General features: G+C 52.8%; 1 protein-coding gene across 19 annotated transcripts in view; it reads right to left on the bottom strand.

The window, feature by feature from the left end:
* Positions 1 to 573: 573 nt before the first annotated feature.
* NINL (ninein like) overlaps positions 574 to 16393 on the bottom strand; it is a 167575-nt gene continuing 151755 nt past the window's right edge. For 17 of the 19 annotated variants that reach the window (XM_073223017.1, XM_073223024.1, XM_073223028.1 and 14 more), the window contains 6 exons: positions 11375 to 11479; positions 9697 to 9766; positions 5162 to 5320; positions 4383 to 4496; positions 2840 to 2953; positions 574 to 1509 (listed from right to left, as the gene is read on the bottom strand). In XM_073223017.1, the coding sequence (XP_073079118.1) occupies positions 1318 to 1509; positions 2840 to 2953; positions 4383 to 4496; positions 5162 to 5320; positions 9697 to 9766; positions 11375 to 11479 (754 nt within the window). In that variant the 3' untranslated portion in view covers positions 574 to 1317. Of the gene's footprint in view, positions 1510 to 2839; positions 2954 to 4382; positions 4497 to 5161; positions 5321 to 9296; positions 9393 to 9691; positions 9767 to 11374; positions 11480 to 16393 lie in introns of those variants that run through there. The other 2 variants (XR_012125651.1, XR_012125652.1) reach the window with 2 other exon arrangements.

The following is a 16393-nucleotide window of genomic DNA, read 5'->3' as shown; positions in this document are numbered from 1 at the left end:
AGCCCAGTGAATCAAGGCGTGTACCCCTCAGTGCGTTCTGACGGATGTATACACCCACGTAACCCAAACTATACTGAGACCCAGTAACTGGTAGAACTAGTCCCCATTCGTTGCTCTTATGTTTTTAGAGTTTTCAGGGTTATTGTATTTATCTAGTTGTGCACAGAAACTTTAGAGCCATCTGATTCTGAGACAAGAGATTGATCAGGGCAAGGAACACCCATTTATACTTTTTTGGGGAATATATTACATTAATCAGTTAATTTAGAAGAGCCAGCTCGTGGTGTTGAGCCTCCCTGTGTGAAAGCCACCTTCCCACCTCCTGTAGCCTCCTGTGTCTTTCCACAGAGTGCTGAGGTCCTTCCCACCGATCACGTGCAGTGAATGTGCCACGGAGGCCACAGACGCAGGCGCTCTGCAGGGTGGTTCTCCAGGAGGGGGGAGGTGGCCAGGTGCACAGAACCTTATCTAAAATGTTGTAGCAGAAGGTTTTCAGTACATCCAGTTGGTGGGCACAGGAGCATCTCTTACAAAACTATTTTTCTGTACATTTGAATTATTTTACAATAAAACTCAGAAGCCAATTTTAATAGAAAAGCTAATCGCAGGTACAGTGACTTCATATTACAGTAGTTTTTTCTGAGGAAGCAAACAACCATAATTTATGTATATTTTGGATATAAAACTATATATATGTATTTCTTTTTTACTTCTAATACAATTTTCAGTGTGATGACATTCTAATGAGGAAATGATTGCATTTGCAATAAATACCATCCCTGAGTCCACAGACCTAAAACAAACACTGAGCATCTTCCGGGGTAGACCAGTGCCTGACGCGGCGCCTCCCGCTCCGCCCCCGGAAAGCTGAAGGTCACGACAAGCGAGCCCTTGCTGGGAGGTCTGCGCGGGCCCTCCGCCCAGAGCAGTGCCAGCAGGATGCGGCAGCGCCGAGCCCTGGCGTGGCATTCTCATCTCTCCAGCCAAGGCCGAAAACTTGGCGCTGAAGCTGTGACACCGCTCCTCTCAGGGGCTCCTTGCTGAGGGCACCCAGAATCCTTCACCAGCGAGATGCACAGCTGGGGCTCTTACCTGGAAACCACCCAGGGCCCCCCGGGCAAACGCGGCCTCTCCCAGCACAGCTGTTGCCCCAGCGTCTGGCATGAAGGAGACATTCACCAAGCGTGTGTGGTGTGAGCGAAGAATCACCATCGTGTGTCCAGGCTGCACGGCGGTGAGCCTCAGAAGATCGTGATGTCGCAGGGCTTAACTCTACAAGACGCTCTTTCAAAATGAACTCCCGGAAAACAAGCATGTTCACACCGAGAGGGAGGCCAAGGCCATCTTACCGACGAGTGTGTTGAGGGCTCTGACCTTCTCTTCCAGGACCCGGGTCTCCTTCTGGGCGCCATGTAGCTTCTCCTCGGCGGCCTGGAGCGCCCTCATCAGGCCAGCGTTCTCCACGTAGAGGCCCTTCAGCAGCAGGTCGGATTCCGTGTTCTTGTCAGGCTGGAGGGGGAGAAGCCACGGCTCTGTGGGCCTGCAGGGCCCTACCCGCCCCACCGGCCCGCCTCCACGGGGCTGCGACCACAGCTCGGGTTCCCACAGCCTGACCGACATCAGATGTGAGGACAGGTTTGTTACCCTGGCATGAGACAGGAAGTTGGAATCTCCTAAAATTTGTGACAGAAAATATGTTGGACACTGTGAGAATCAATTTTACTGTGAAACGAAGACATAAAAAGACCCAAACCTAAAGGCCCCAAAAAGGACTGTTCCTGTAAAACAAGGGAATTTCTAAGAGCACCAAAAATGTTGGTTCTCGCCATGCCCTGCAGGCCAGTGCCCTGCCAAGGACACAGCAGACACATCCTAGTGCCAGGCCTGCAGCCAGGCGGGCACAAGGCCACTGTAGTCACCAGCCCTTTTCAAGACACGAAGGCACTAGAGTCCCGGCCATGGCTTCCTAAGCCAGGCCGGCCTGAGCCCCGTCCACTTAAGCAGTCGCTGGCGTCCTGTGGGCCTGGCATTGCCAGCCCAGGCCCTGGTGCGTGGAGCACGTGCTCCAGTGGCAGGGGATGGCCTGGAAGCAGTTCGTGTGTCACATGCTGAGATGCTAAGAGAAGATGCAGGCAGGGCAAGCATCTGAGAGGACTGCTCCTATTTCGGCCGGGCTGGGGGTGGGGGACACTTGAACAGAGATGCACACTCCGAACAAGCCCAGGAACGAGTCCGAGTCTGTCTAGCCGGACATTCCAGGTGGAGGGAAGAGGGAGTGCGAAGGCCCAGCAGCAGGTGCCCACGGGAGCCACAGGGTCAGCAGCGGGCGTGGCCGAGGGCAGGTGCGGCGTCAGGCGAGAAGCCAAGGCTGGACCCTGTAGAGCGTGGGAGGCCACCTCCGCTCTGCCTTCCATTCTGCGGGCCCCGGGCAGAGGGCAGCTGCCCTGCCGTGAAGGCGGAGGAGGGAGGGGGCCGCCTAGGACGGCAGCACCTCGGTCAGCACCTGCCCGGGACTGAGGTGATGCGGACACCTCGGACATACACCTTAAAACTCCCAAAGGAAAATAGACACAGGGCACACACACAGTGTAGGGTATCTGTTCAGTCAGATCGGCTCTCCGTTGATTGCTTATAATTGTTGATCTTATAAGAAACGTGCAGTCAGATTCTCAAAACGAAGCCGAGACAGAGCCCAGACCAGTGGTGCCCGAGGGACACGGCTCCACTGGGCTCTGGGCCAAGGCGGCGTCTTCCTGGATCGGCTCTCTGAACTCCCGCCAAGGGGCAGACGCGTCCAGTGGGAGGCTGTGGGCGTGGGGACGGCACAGCCCACCCTTACCTGCTGCTTCAGCTCAGCCACCTTCCCCTGCAGAAGCATTTCCATGTTCTTCAGAATCCCGCCCGCCTCTTCCGCGCGCTCATCTGTGTCTTCAGGCCGCTCTTCGAGTTCTTCCTGCCACAAGAAAAGGGTGCACACCAGTACTTTAGAGTCCGAAAAGAATCATCTCAGACTCACTTCAGGACGGAATGAGCCAAAAGGCGTGCGTCTGGTGTCCGGACGACCTTCCGTCCGCACAGAGTGACAGGCGCGAGAGGCGTCCCGAGCTCCAGTGCTCATTCCCCCCTGCTCACGGAGGGCCGGCCTAGCGGGGTCATCACCACCGGCTCCACAGGGAGTGTCCCCAGATGCGCTAGGACGTCCAAGGGGGTTCTGATGGAATTTCTTGGTCAAGTCGTTCACAGCTTGACTTCTGCCTGCACTTCTGCATGATGCGGAAAGACTGTTCTTCATTAGGATTCGTGCTTTCCAGACATCAGGTTTTTACCCACGTTCTGTCTTGCTCCAATTTCTTCCTCAGAAGGGCACTCCCCGCCCTCTGATTCCTGGTCCCCACACCCCTCCTGCCCTGGACTTTTCATGTCATGGACTACGTTGTGACACTTTGAGACTGAGTTGTTTTCTCAGCCTTTTAAATTAAACACATAGTGTGCACACAGGCAGACTCTTCAAGCCCCTGGGAGGTGGGAGGTGCCCCCTCAGATGCCTCACATGGATGCTTTGAGGTGGGTACCACTCATCTCCCAAGTGTACAGACGAGGAAACGAGCACAGGGAGGCTAAGAAACTGGCCTGAGATCACTCAGCCGGGGCGGGGTGGAGGGGATCCCAGTCTCTGCCATCCATGCTCCGACCCAACATCCTGCTGCCCTTTAAGGCAGCAACTGGTTCTACCTGAGACGTGAGTGTAGCGCCTGGCACACACCCAGGCTCCCCGGGGCTGGGCTGCGACCTTGCCGACCTCGTGTCCTCCCGCCCTGCTTCCCCTGATCCCAGCACGGCCACCTGCCCAGCCACCCCAGGGCTCACTGTGTGCCCCGTGCATGCCCCCGCCCCTGGTAGGAGGCAGCCCCAGGCAGGCTTGGAGCTTTGCCTTGTGTTTCTATGTCCCCAGTGCCTGCCTGGATCAACGTGCACCAATAAATGCTGCGGCCTGTGTGCCGGGGAGCCGGCACAGTGGGTTCAAATTCTTTTAAAATCAGATGTATCATTTGGAAACCATGGGTAATGGTGTAAACATCCAGTTTCTGGCTTTTCTTTGAAGTCAGGAGGATTGGCATGCAGGGGCGTGCACTCCCATAGGCCTCACAGGTGGGACCCTCTCCCTGGGCCTCACTCACAGACCCAACATCACATTTCGGGCCCCGTGAGCTGTAGGCGGGGGGCATTTATTGACTTCAGTCCTGGGCCTGGTAAGTGCCTGACCAGCTGGGTGGAGCCCGCCTGCTAACCCCTCTGGCCGGACCAGCCCTGGTAGGGCTCTGCAGCATGCACCGCACTGGCTCTGCGGCTGGGGCCTGGCCCGGGCCTCCACGTTCACCCACCTGGTCCTGGCGTTCGTCACAGGTGCCTCTCCGCTGCATCTGTGACAGCTTCAGGCTCTGACATTCCTGATTCACATGTTTAAGTTCAAGTTCTAGTTTGTGGATTTGGTCACCCTGTTTTAAAAACATCAGTTTCACAAGTACAGAATTAGCACACATTAAATGCACAAACTTCAGAAAATTACAGAAAAGCAAAGAGCACAAACTTTCAGTTCCCCGTGACCCATGGCCTGAGGCCCACACCTGACTCCGTGCTGGGCTCTGCCAGCCCTTCCCACACGTTTGCACACTCCTGTGAGGATGCTGGCGCCATCACTGCCTGGAGCGCCTCTCCATGATGTTAAATGTTGGAAAATGGTCTTTAATGGCTGCACTGTAATGTGCTGGCTCATTCAGGACGGTTGTGATTCAAGCTGACTCCAATTCTGTTTTGCTATCATAAATACCCTAGCAATGAAAATGCATCCAGCCCAGTCTTTCCACGATGCCCAGGTAAATTCCCTTATGCAGTCTTATGAAGTCAGAGCATCCTGACATCCTTGAGACTCTTGATACGTATTTCACCAAGTCTCCTCCAGAAAGGTCATATGATTTACTCTTTCACTAGGATTTAATCTCTTCTGCTGCTTTTTCTAGATGCCAGGGATTTGCAAAAGCCCCCAAAGTCCACGTGTTTGCCAGGGCATCTGAGAAGCCCCGAGCTGTCCCCTCCAGAGCAGTGGGCTGTTCCCGATGCGTGTCGGGCTGCCTCTCCCCGCCCTGCCCCTCTGGGTGCTCACCTGCAGCTCCTCCTGGCGCCCGGCCTCCTCCAGGCGCCGGGATAACAGCTGAATGGTGACGAGGCTCTCCTGGTTCCGGGCCTGGCAGTTGGAGGCCTCCCCTTCTAGCTGAAGGACTCTGCCATTGAGCTGGGACAGTTCGTCCTTGCATCTCTGACTCTAGAGCAAAAAAGGTTAAAATACAGATGGAAAGGTTATCTTTTTAAACTAGCAGCTCAACTCAGATCATTCCAGTGTTTCACAGCCAAGGATGGTTCTGTTCCCAGGGAACTCTGTTAATGTCCGGAGGTGTCCCTGCTGACCCCACCCTGGGTGGGGGGAGCGCTGCCACTGACACCCGGAGGTGGCGGCCTCAGCGTCCACACACACACCCACCCGGCCCCGCAGCCACACTGCCACAGACAGGAAGCCTCGCTCCGTTCCCCGGGAAATGATGCGTGACCACGGAGGAGGTGATGCTGTGAATGTCCAAAACACCGCTCTCACGGCCTTTTATGCTTTTCCCGTCTCTCCCATGGTTCTTCCAGTATTTAAGCAGTTTGAAGGGGAAAACCCTAATTGAATGAGAAGTATTGGCCCTCTTCAGAGCTGCCCTGCTCTTTACCATTAGGCGCATAAGCCTAGCTTTTGGCAGGGCAGGTGCTGCCCAAACCACGTACTTTGCTAACGCTCAGCAGCCCGCTGGGCAGGGCCGCGGCCTCACCCCGGGAACTCCCGGACGGCCGCCAGGGAAGCCACACTCGCACTCCTTCGCCCTCCTCGGCCGTCCGACCCCCAGGCCGGGGCCGGCAGCTCCCGGGAACCCCCAGCACTGGCCTCTGAACCAGCTTCTGGTGCCATGGGAACCCTCCCCAGGGTGCTCGCCGGTTGACTTTTTGTGTTTGAGGGTTTGAGAAACGTGACAGAACCCTTGAAGCTGTTTCCTCTCAGCTCGCGGCAGCTGGTGGGTCCGTGCGTTTTCCTCGTGACGTTTCTCTCGTCTGAGCTGTACATGGACTGTCCCCGGGCCCCTCCCTTCGTCTCGGGACCGAGGCTGCAGGGGTGTTGCCACCCACAGCGGCTCGTGGTGGCCCATCCGCTATGGAGCTCTCATGTGCATCGCATTTTACTGTGAAAATTAAGACTCTTCCAATATCGACGCACCTTCACCTTGTCCTCTGAGCACAGCCTTGAATTCACGAGCAGCCAGAAGTGGATTCCCCACCATCCCCTGGGGTGAACCCAAGAATTGACTGTGTTCCATTCATCTTTACTATTTGGTCTCTGGAAATATTTCCAAACATTCAGGACACGGCCACAGAGGTCCACGTGCCCTGCCCGCACTCCGTTACCAGGCTCAGAGGCCCAGCCGGCCTGCGGGCGCCCTGCCACCCTGGCTGGGCAGCGCCCTACCTGGAGCTCGCCTGGGCCTCGCTGAGTCCAGAATGTCTACACGGCCTTCATCTTGTACGACGCTGACATTTTTGACAAATAGGGCCCCTCGCCACCTCCCCCGTTTAACGGTCCCTCTTTGGGGTCAGTGTGATGCTCCGAGATTCGGGCATGTGCTCCTCAGGGCATCACGCTGGGAGGTGTGGGACGCCACCTGTCTCGGTGTGTGTGGCCATCGCCTGGGTTTTTCCATGTAAGTCCAAGTGAGATGTTAGTAGCCATCTCCCAAGCACATTTTAAGACAAATGGATACTTATGCTGAATATGTTCACTCTGAATCTGATCTGGCCTTTAGCCCTCACTTCCAGCTTACAGGGAAAACGGGACAGAGGACTAGACTGGACGATGCCATCAGGAGACAGCGGGACGTCCAGGTTGCAGGAGGCAACCACCAGCTCTCCTCAGAACGTCAGTGTTGGGAGGAGAAGCGGGTGTTCAGATCGGAAACACTGACGGCCAGCCGCGTCCTCCCAGCAGGCTGGCTGCATCCCCAGCCCACACGCCCTCTGCCAAGCGTCCACCAGCAGGGCCTCCGCCCGCCCTGGGGCTCTGCAGTCTCGTGGGGCTGACCCGGAGCGACTTCTCAGGCCTCCCACCTGGCCTCCCAAGCACCCACTGTGTGTGCCCCCTCGATGGCCTCCTCCAGGCGCGCCACCCTGCGGAGAGGCGCCCCCAGGTGATCCCAGCCCCACCACCTTGGGCCCCAGCTGTCCTGCCTTCCCAGCCAAGGCTCCCATGTTGCGGGGTGGAGACGAATCCCTGACCCACGGGTTCTTTGGCTGACCCCCAGCGTCAATGGTTCAGCGTAATGTGCCAACCTTAACTGGATTCAGGTTTGTCAATGATCAGAGAATGTCACGGTCTGAATATCGGGCACTATAGGTAAACACGGCTAAGTTTCTGAGGCGTGAAGTGCTGTGAGCAGGCGCGGGGCGCTCTCGCCGTCAGGGGATTCGGAGCCGAGTATCACTGCATCTGCGACTCACTTTCAAACGGTGCAGAAGCACAGAGACAAATACAAACAAATCACTAAGGCACACATGGTGACGGTGACAAGTGTCGGATTAGACTGTGGTGTGCAGGTGATCAGTGTGTATTATTTCAGCTTTTCTGTGTGTTTAAAGTTTTTCATAAAATGCTGAAGGAAAGAAAGCAGAGGGATACTGATAATCCATGTACTGATGTGTCCTGGAGAGAAACTGGGGAGGGGGAGGGGCGAGGCGGCTCCTCTGATCCCCAGACAGCCCCAGGGGGGCCACTTACACAAGAAGCTAGTCCTTGGGCAAATTCTGAATCTGACGTTTTTATCTTAAATAGATCCGTGAATCACCCTCCTGGTGGACAAGGCACAGCAAGGCCACTGCACACTCACTGCGGGAACAGGCGCCCCGAGCTGGGAGCCTAGGCAAGCCACAGGCCACCGAGGTCGGGGCGGCGCCCCGGGCAGACCCCGCTCTCCTCAGCCCACAGGAGAAGAGGCGGCAGCAGGAGGGAAGAGCTGCAGGGGCGTGTCTCGGGGATGGGCGGGTTTGTGGGCGAAGGTGGCAGAAACACCCCCCCACCCCAACAAGGGAGGTCAGCCAGATGGCGGGACGCAGGGCCAACAGACAGAAACCCTGTCCTTCTATGTCCTAATGGCGAGCATGCGGACACCCCGACTAAAAACGTAATATATTTCTGGCATGTAAGGAGCTTGGAAGTCATCACTCCCACCTTCCCAACAAAAACGCCAAATGAATTTTTTATAACTACATGTGATTCTGTAATTATCAACAACTCTTCTTGGCCCATGAGAGAACTTGGGTCACAGGTTCCAGAGCAGTGATGCCATGGCAGCTGATCAGATGGAGACCCAGAGTGGACGGTGGGAGCCTGGACAGCCCGGGACACCAGACTTGGAAGCACAGGTGCTGGGGTGACACCCAGGATGGCTTGAGTTAAAAGTAGTAGAGGTGGGTCTCAGGGGCCCCTGACCTTTCTGAGCCTCATCAGGTTCTTGCCGTTAACATCAAACTCCCCCCATGCTTCTAACAAGGGTGATAAAGCACCCGCTGTGGATGGAATTGTGCCGCCCCCAACTCACACGCTGAAACCCTAACCCCAGTGTGTATAAGCACATACACATTCCTTGGCTCTACCACTAGGCGTGCATGGAAGCAGCGATGCCCAGGTACAGCGAGCACTCCTAGTGCCCAGATCTTGGTCTCTAAATACCTTTTATACTAAAAGTCACCAAGGGCTCCTTGGAGAAAGAGCTGATTCCAGGGCCGAGGCAGGGGAAGTATTACATGAACTTGGAAAACCTGAGGGTACCAGAAAGTGAGGAAGTGCTCAAAGACCAGGACCTGCCCAGAGGCCCGGAAACCACCCCGAAGGGGCTCACATTGGTCAAATCTGAGACAATTAAAAATTGTTGTTAAATGCTATAATCTATTGACTAAAACAAGAATGACAGTAATATGATGATGTAAATGAGTAAATAAATGGGGGAAAGAGCTCTTTCTCACGTTAGAATACCAATTAATAAATACAAAGGGAACAGAGGGTTCAGTCACCAGTCGCACCCATCGTGGCGATGGCTGAGCTCACCAAGGAACAAAGAGTGCTCAAGCGCCGAGAGTCTGATGAATGGGATATTTACATATCAGAGTATCTACCACAAAATACTAATTAATTACCAAGGAAAAACTGACAGCCAACGCACCATGTAACCAAGAACCAAATCACCAGCGATGGGGCAGACAGGATGCCATGAGAACACAGCATCGCGTTGGGGCTATCACCGTCAGAGACGTGTGACCTACATGTGATGACAAGGGAACATCAGACAAATTAACGGAGGGACTTCCCACAGAACGTCGGCTTGTCAGTCTTCAGAAGTGCCAGGGTCCTAGAGACCAGGGCACAGTGACAGGGGGTGGTGTTCAAACGGCTGTTTCACAACCACATTAATTTCCTGATTTCAGGCGGGGGGCTGATGGGTTGGCAACTCTCACATCTTTCAGAAGCAAGCTCTGTACCTCCCTTTTGTAAGTCTGAAACCACTTCAAAATAATGCAGAAAAGGGGGCGGTATTAGCTCCCTGCCTGGTGTCAATACCTGACCTGTTTGCTGAGCTCTTCCGTCTCACAGCAGGCCTGTTCCTTGTCTCTCTTCAGGGCCTCGATTTCCCCCCTGTTGGAGAAGCAGGATGAGTAGATCAGCCTCCCCAGCCCTGCCTGTCGTGACGGCAGCGGCTTGGGTTTGCAGCCGAGCAGACCCGCAGCTCTGGCACCTGCAGCCGCCGCCGTTCCTGGTCACCACCCCGGGGCTGCCCTGCCGTCGTCTGCGGCTGGACTCCACGTCCCAGAACCGGGAGCACTGCCAGCACCCTAAGGGCGGACACCCGCCACAGTACTTCTCAATCTCACACGTCAGTACTTCTTCAGCAGAACATTTAACTATACCCAGCAGCATAAATAAAGGCCCAAATGACCCTATGTCTGCTGACGTCTGTCGTCAAATGGGTCCTAGAAGCAAACTGAGGGAAAAACAGTTTCTACAAGGAAAAAAACTTAGGTTTCAGAATTGCTGTAATATAACATCAACCACTTGTTGACCACCAGCTCTGCATTCCGCACTTTAAAACATGGCAATTTTTGCTCTCTTACAATACTAAACTATGTTTTCTACCTTTATCTTGCATCTACCTACCACTTCAGCATTTTATTAAAAATAATAAAAATAATAATAATAATAAAGGAGAAATGTGGGATCCACATATAAATCAAGCATAAAAATCAAACGAATATTCATATTTGACCTGATTGTTTATAGTTCATAATGCGTGATCAAAACCGAAAGTTTCTGTGATGAATGCCCTTGTACTGTTCACCATGTAAGAATTTATTCACTATGTAAGAATTCGTTCCCCATGTAAGAACTTGTTCGTTATGCTTCAGAAGATTGGAGACTGACGAGAATTAGGCTTGAGATGGAGTAATGATTGTGCACTGAGCACTGACTCCCCTATACAGAATTTTATTGTTGTTAACAACCATTTGATCAATAAATATAAGAGAGGCCCTCTCAAAAAAAAAAAAATGTGGATACTGTAAGAAGAAAAAAAACATGGCAATTTTTTCAGATCAGTACCACATTGTCAGCATTTTAGAGCTGGGCTCATCTTGAACTTCATATTTGGAAATAAAAGGTCAGAGAAATGGTCCTTGGATAAGGCTGCAGTGCTGAGAGCAGACACCCACCAACAGGAACCCCGACCCCCGGCCTGTCCTGCCGCGGCGCTCAGGACCCTCCATCTTCCCTCTGGTTCTCACCCCAGCTCCTGACTCGCTGAAACTGACAGCCTGAAACAAGTCTTGGAGAAAAGCATAGCTGAAACCATTCCAAGACATGAACTTGCCCAGAAAGGCCCAGGAGCACCTCTTACCCCTGCAGAAATACTCGCTGCCTCCCCCACCCCTTAGAGTGCCATGGAATATTTCTGTAGGGGTGAGAAGTGCTTGTCTATGGACTTCAGAGATCAGCGGGCCAGACCAAGCTGGTCACGCTGGCACACGGCAGCTGGCACATGCTCTCCACCTCACGCCTCGGAGGCCGAGGAGCCCAGGGAGGAGGGTGGCCGCCAACATCCTGAAGGGGGTCGGAGGCCAGCACGGCTCAGCCAGTTTGGGTTTTCTGGAGTGCAGGGTTGGTCTGCAAACACTTTCTACAGCAGAGCCTTCCGAGCGGAACGTGCCATAGGCAGGCAGGCCTGGGTGGACCCGTGAGACAGGGCCCTACCTCTGTGCACCACGTGTCCTCTCCGCAGCTTCAAGCTCTTGCTGAATCCTTCCCAGCTCATTTTTCAACAACGTGTTTTCTTCAGAAAGCTGATCCAACTCGATTCTGCATGAAAATTCGATAACAGAGTGGGCACTCCAGGAGCAGGCTGCCATTCGCGTCTGCCTGAGGCTGGCCTTGCTGCTGGGGGTCACGGCCGTCCTGCGACATACGGGTCCTTGCCCTGGATGAGGGCACAGGGCACACTCCTCCTTCTCCTTCTTTTCTGTCTAGCACTCACACGCTACGCTTTGCATCTCCCAGGAGACAAGCTGCAGAGAACAGGGCTTTCTTAGTTTCTACGACAGTCACACAATCACGACTCACTGATGCTCAGCACTTTGTGTTTGCAGCTGACCTGTCCCTGCACCTCCCGGCCTCTAACTGAAATGTGAGCGTGCCCACGGCCGGTGCCCAGGCGCAGTGCTGGGCATGGTCCTCCAGCGTTGCAAAAGATACCCTCCCCCCTCATGAACTCCAGCACGGAGTCGAGGAACACGAGGGACCAGAAGCGCAAAATGCAGGGACACATTTTTCCTCCTCAGTGAGTGCCCTCCCTCCCCACACTCAGAGGTCAGCACTAAGAGGACCCTGGGATGACGCATCGACGGACGGAGGGACACCTGATGCCAGGTGGAACCCTCGATGGGAAAAGGCAAGTATGAGCAGCTGCTTCATGAAGCAAGTCGGCCTGGAGCCACCTGTGCTTTCTGATGGGCAACACCATCGCTGCACGGCAGACGGGCAATCTAGCAGTGAACATCGTGGACGGGGCAGCTCATTGAAACCTATACTTGCTGCCCAGAGAACGTATTCTTACACATGTTGGGTCTAGTTGACATTTATTCCCCATAGGAGGCCTCTGCCTGGCATTAACTTCTAATTATTTCAATCTAAAAATACTCAAAAACCATATGCTCCCTTGTTTATTTTATGTATTATGCTTATAATATCAAGTATAAGTTATCTCCATCAGCATAAGAATGACTTTTATCTCATGAAGAATGAAAGAGAAAAATAATGAAACAAGTCACTGGAATTCTGAAAGTAGCAAAGGATTTCAAGCAGGGGAGTGAGACAAACAAGGTCTGTGTTAAGGCTGTCACTCTGGTCCAGGGCAGACGAGAAATTGATTCAAGGCCGGGCCGTGTGTGGGCATTGCGGGTGGGGGGTCCTAGTTCCTGAACCTCACATAAGCCGACAGTCATCCCACCTGACCCTCACCCAGCAACCGGAGCCCGTGTGACACTGGTGACACAACGTGTGGCTGTCCTTCCAGAAGGCGACGGAAAACTGCAAGGGCCCCCCCAGAGCAGAAACCAGAAGTCAAAACCAAAGTTGTGAGCATTAAGCAAAACAAAGATGGGGTCACCCTGACGACAGTGCGTGGGCCAGCACTGCCACCTGTGGCATGGGGGGACCGCACTGGACACCAGCACTGAGCCAGGGCCTGGGGGGTGGGTAAGCAGTCCCAGATCAGGAGGCCCCCGACTCAGCAGAAGCAATACACGCTGTTTCTGAAGAAAGCGCCCCTACCGCGGGTCCCAGGCACCCAGAGTGACATCACGTCACCACGAGCTCAGCACAGCACACGTGGAGAAGGCCACCTACAAGGGCTGGCAGGAGCCAAACAACAGAGTTAGACCCTGTAGGGACCTCAGATATTGGGATTACCAGACACAAACCCAAAATAAATGTTATGAAATACTTATGTAAATAAAATAAATTAAAAAATGAACACGCAATGAAAACTACCAAAAGCAATCATACCAAACAGTCCAAACAGGACCAGACAGAGTTTCTGGAAATGAAAAGAAAGTCAATGTCAAAATAAAAAAAGCACTCAATGGGTTAAATGGCAAATTAGACACAGCTGAAGAAAGAACCACTGTCCTGGAACACAGACATAGGTTGTTAAGTACCAGAATGTGACACAGAAAGGAAGGAACAAGGAAAGTGTGAAGAAGCCAAGAAACAGAAGAAAGGTGAAAAGATCTAACATCTAGTTGGGGTGTGGAGCTGGGGGGGGAGGCAATATTTTACAAATAGTGGCTGAGAATTTTCATAAGAGATCTATACATATGGAGGCACAGTATTTTCCTAAGTGGGATAAGTGAAGAGAAAACCACATCTATGCCCTATGACCCCAAAAGCCCATTCTTAGGTACATCCCAACATAAATGCTCCAAAAGACGTGCACAAGGACCTTCTTAGCAGCCCAAAACTAGAAACCACTCAAATGCCAGTCAATGAGTGAATGAACGTCGTGGTCCGTCCACACAACGGAATACTCCACAGCAACCGAAGTGCATGAACCACAGCGGCGACCAGCAACATGGACGGATTCCACAAACAGGCGCTGAGGGAAGAAAGCCAGACACAGAAGAGTAGACGTGGGGTGATTCCTTTGTATGAGGTACAAAGACCAACAAGACCAATCTGCACTGTTAGAAGCCAGGGCGGTGGTCACCGCAAGCGGCTCTGGGAAGCTCTGTTTCTTGTGCTGGGTGCTGGTGACACAGACACGTTCAATTTGTGGCAATTCTTCTAACTGTACACGTATGTGTGCTTTTCTTGTGTATATACTGCTTCAATAAAAAGTTGCAAGAAATACACACCTAAATACACCAAAGAAAAACCATAAAAGAGAGAGATCTTGAGAGTAGCCATTGGGCACGACTCAGACCACCTAGTATGGCAGGCAGGACAATGGCCTCTAAAAGATGTCTGCATGCTCATCCCCGGAACCAGTTAATATATTGCAGTACATGGTAAAGGGGAATTAATGGAGCAAATGGAATCAAGGTTGCCAATTAGGTGGCCTTAGGTAGGACAGTGTCCTGGAGTTCCCAAGTGGGCCCAGTGTTGTCACCAGGGTCCTAAATGGGGGGGAGGGAGGCAGAAGAGTCGGTATCCAGGGGATGAGATGGAGGGAAGGCCTCACCAGTCACCTCTGGCTTTGAACATGGAAGGATCTATGAGCCGCAGGGTACAAGCAGTCTGTAAAAGCGGGAAAAGGCAAGAAAAGTGATTCTCCTTTAGAGCCACCAGAGAGGGAGGAAGCCTGCCCACATCTTGATTTTAGTCCAGTCCAGTAAGGCCCACTTCAGACTTCCAAGCTCCAAAACTATGAAACCATAAATGGTGTTGTCTCAAGCCACCACCAACTTTGTGGTATTTTCTTACAGCAGCCGTGGGAAATGAACGTACATACACAACAACAACAACTGGAGCAGGCTACCCAACATCAGCCACGAAATCCCGAAGATACTGAATATGTTCGAAGGGCAGAGGGCAGTCTTTTGACTGTCAATCTAGATTTGTGTTCCTAGGAATTCTATCTTTCAAAAATGAGAGGAATTTTGAGACATTTTCAGATAAAGAAAAACTGAGGGAATTTATCCCAAACAGTTTCACTGGAGGACTTCCAAAGGCTATTCATCAGAAAGAAAATGGTCCTATAAAGAAGGCGTGAGATTCAAGAAGGAATTTAATCAGGGGGAGAATCAGGCATCCACACTGAGGCCCACTCTGCAAAACACCTGGTTTTGATTCTTCAAAAATGTCAATGTTAAATCCCTAGAAACATACAATCTGCCAAAACTGACATATGAAGAAATAGAAAATCTAAGCAGACCTGTAAGTAGTAAGGATACTGAATCAGTAATGGAACAGCTCAAAACAAAGAAATGTCCAGGAGCAAATGGCTCCCCTGGTGAATTATACCAAACATTTAAAGAAGAATTAATGCCAATCTTCAAACTCTTCCAAAGTGTGAAGAAGAGGCGACAACTAATCCATTCTATGGGGCCAGGTTACTCTGATGCCAAAGCCAGACGAGGACAGCACAGGAACAGTACACAGCAGTGGCCCTCACAGGCACTGACGCTGAAACCCTCCACAGATCGCTGGCAGAAGTCATTGTTTGATGGGTACACGTTCTGCCTGGGATGAAGGAAAAGTTCTGGGAGTGGATGGGGTGACAGTAGCTGCATGATATTTTGACTGTTCAATACCACTGAACTGTACACATAAAAGTGGTTGAAATTGTCAATTTTGTGTGATGTGTATTTTACAATGATAAAGTGAATGTCCATTGCCAAAAAAATTGACTGAAAAAACCTGATATGTTTTTCAATTAAAGGATATTAAAGAGATATGCTAACTAAATTCATAACGTGATCCCTGTTAGACCTGAAGTGAACAATCTATAAAGAACAAACTGAAACCCTTGGGGAAATGTGATGCGGAGCCCAAAGCACTGTACTCATGTTATCTTTCCCACTGTGACAGTGACCGTGGCTACGTGGATGTCCTTGTCCTAATGAAATGCAGGCTCAGGTAGTTGGCAGTGAAGTGTTCTGTCTGTAATTGTCTCAGATGATTCCAGAAGAAGGGCATGTGTGGGCTGGTGGGTGTAGAGAAGGCAGAGCAGATGTGGGTATGGGTGAGTCTGGGCACCCAGACCACTCAAGCCAGTCCCTAAGCCATGGGCAGACTCCCTCGCGGTCCAGCCTGGTCACGTCCCTCTGGGCTTTGCTTCCTCTTACAATAAAGGCCAGAATCCGCAGCATGGCCGCCAGGGGCCCACGAGTCTGAGCTCGGCCAGCCTGGGGTCCTGCGGCTGCTGCGGCTGGGAAGGTGGCCCCACGGGCCGGGCTGGGAGCAGTCCTGTCCTCACAAGGCAGGAGCCCCTTCTGGGGGCCTGCCCTGTGGGCTCGGCGGCACCTGCATGCTGCTGAGCCCCAGGAACTCTGCAGGCCTGCACGTCTCATCGGTAAACTGGCCTCTGGGTGGCTCCTGACTCAGGTGACCTTCTGTCCTTGCCCCCACCTGCCCCAGACACCAGCCCCGCGGTCTCCCCTTCCTCACCTCCCCACCCACCTTGCTCTGTGGGGCATGCACGGCGCCTGGAGTGTGGATTGGCTTCTGCCCCCTGCTCTCTCCCTTCCTAGAGCGCCGCTTCTCCTGGGAGCCCTC

This window comes from Manis javanica, chromosome 15, assembly GCF_040802235.1.
Source record: "Manis javanica isolate MJ-LG chromosome 15, MJ_LKY, whole genome shotgun sequence".
Classification (NCBI taxonomy): Eukaryota; Metazoa; Chordata; class Mammalia; order Pholidota; family Manidae; genus Manis; species Manis javanica.
This window is presented reverse-complemented; position numbering and strand designations above follow the sequence as displayed.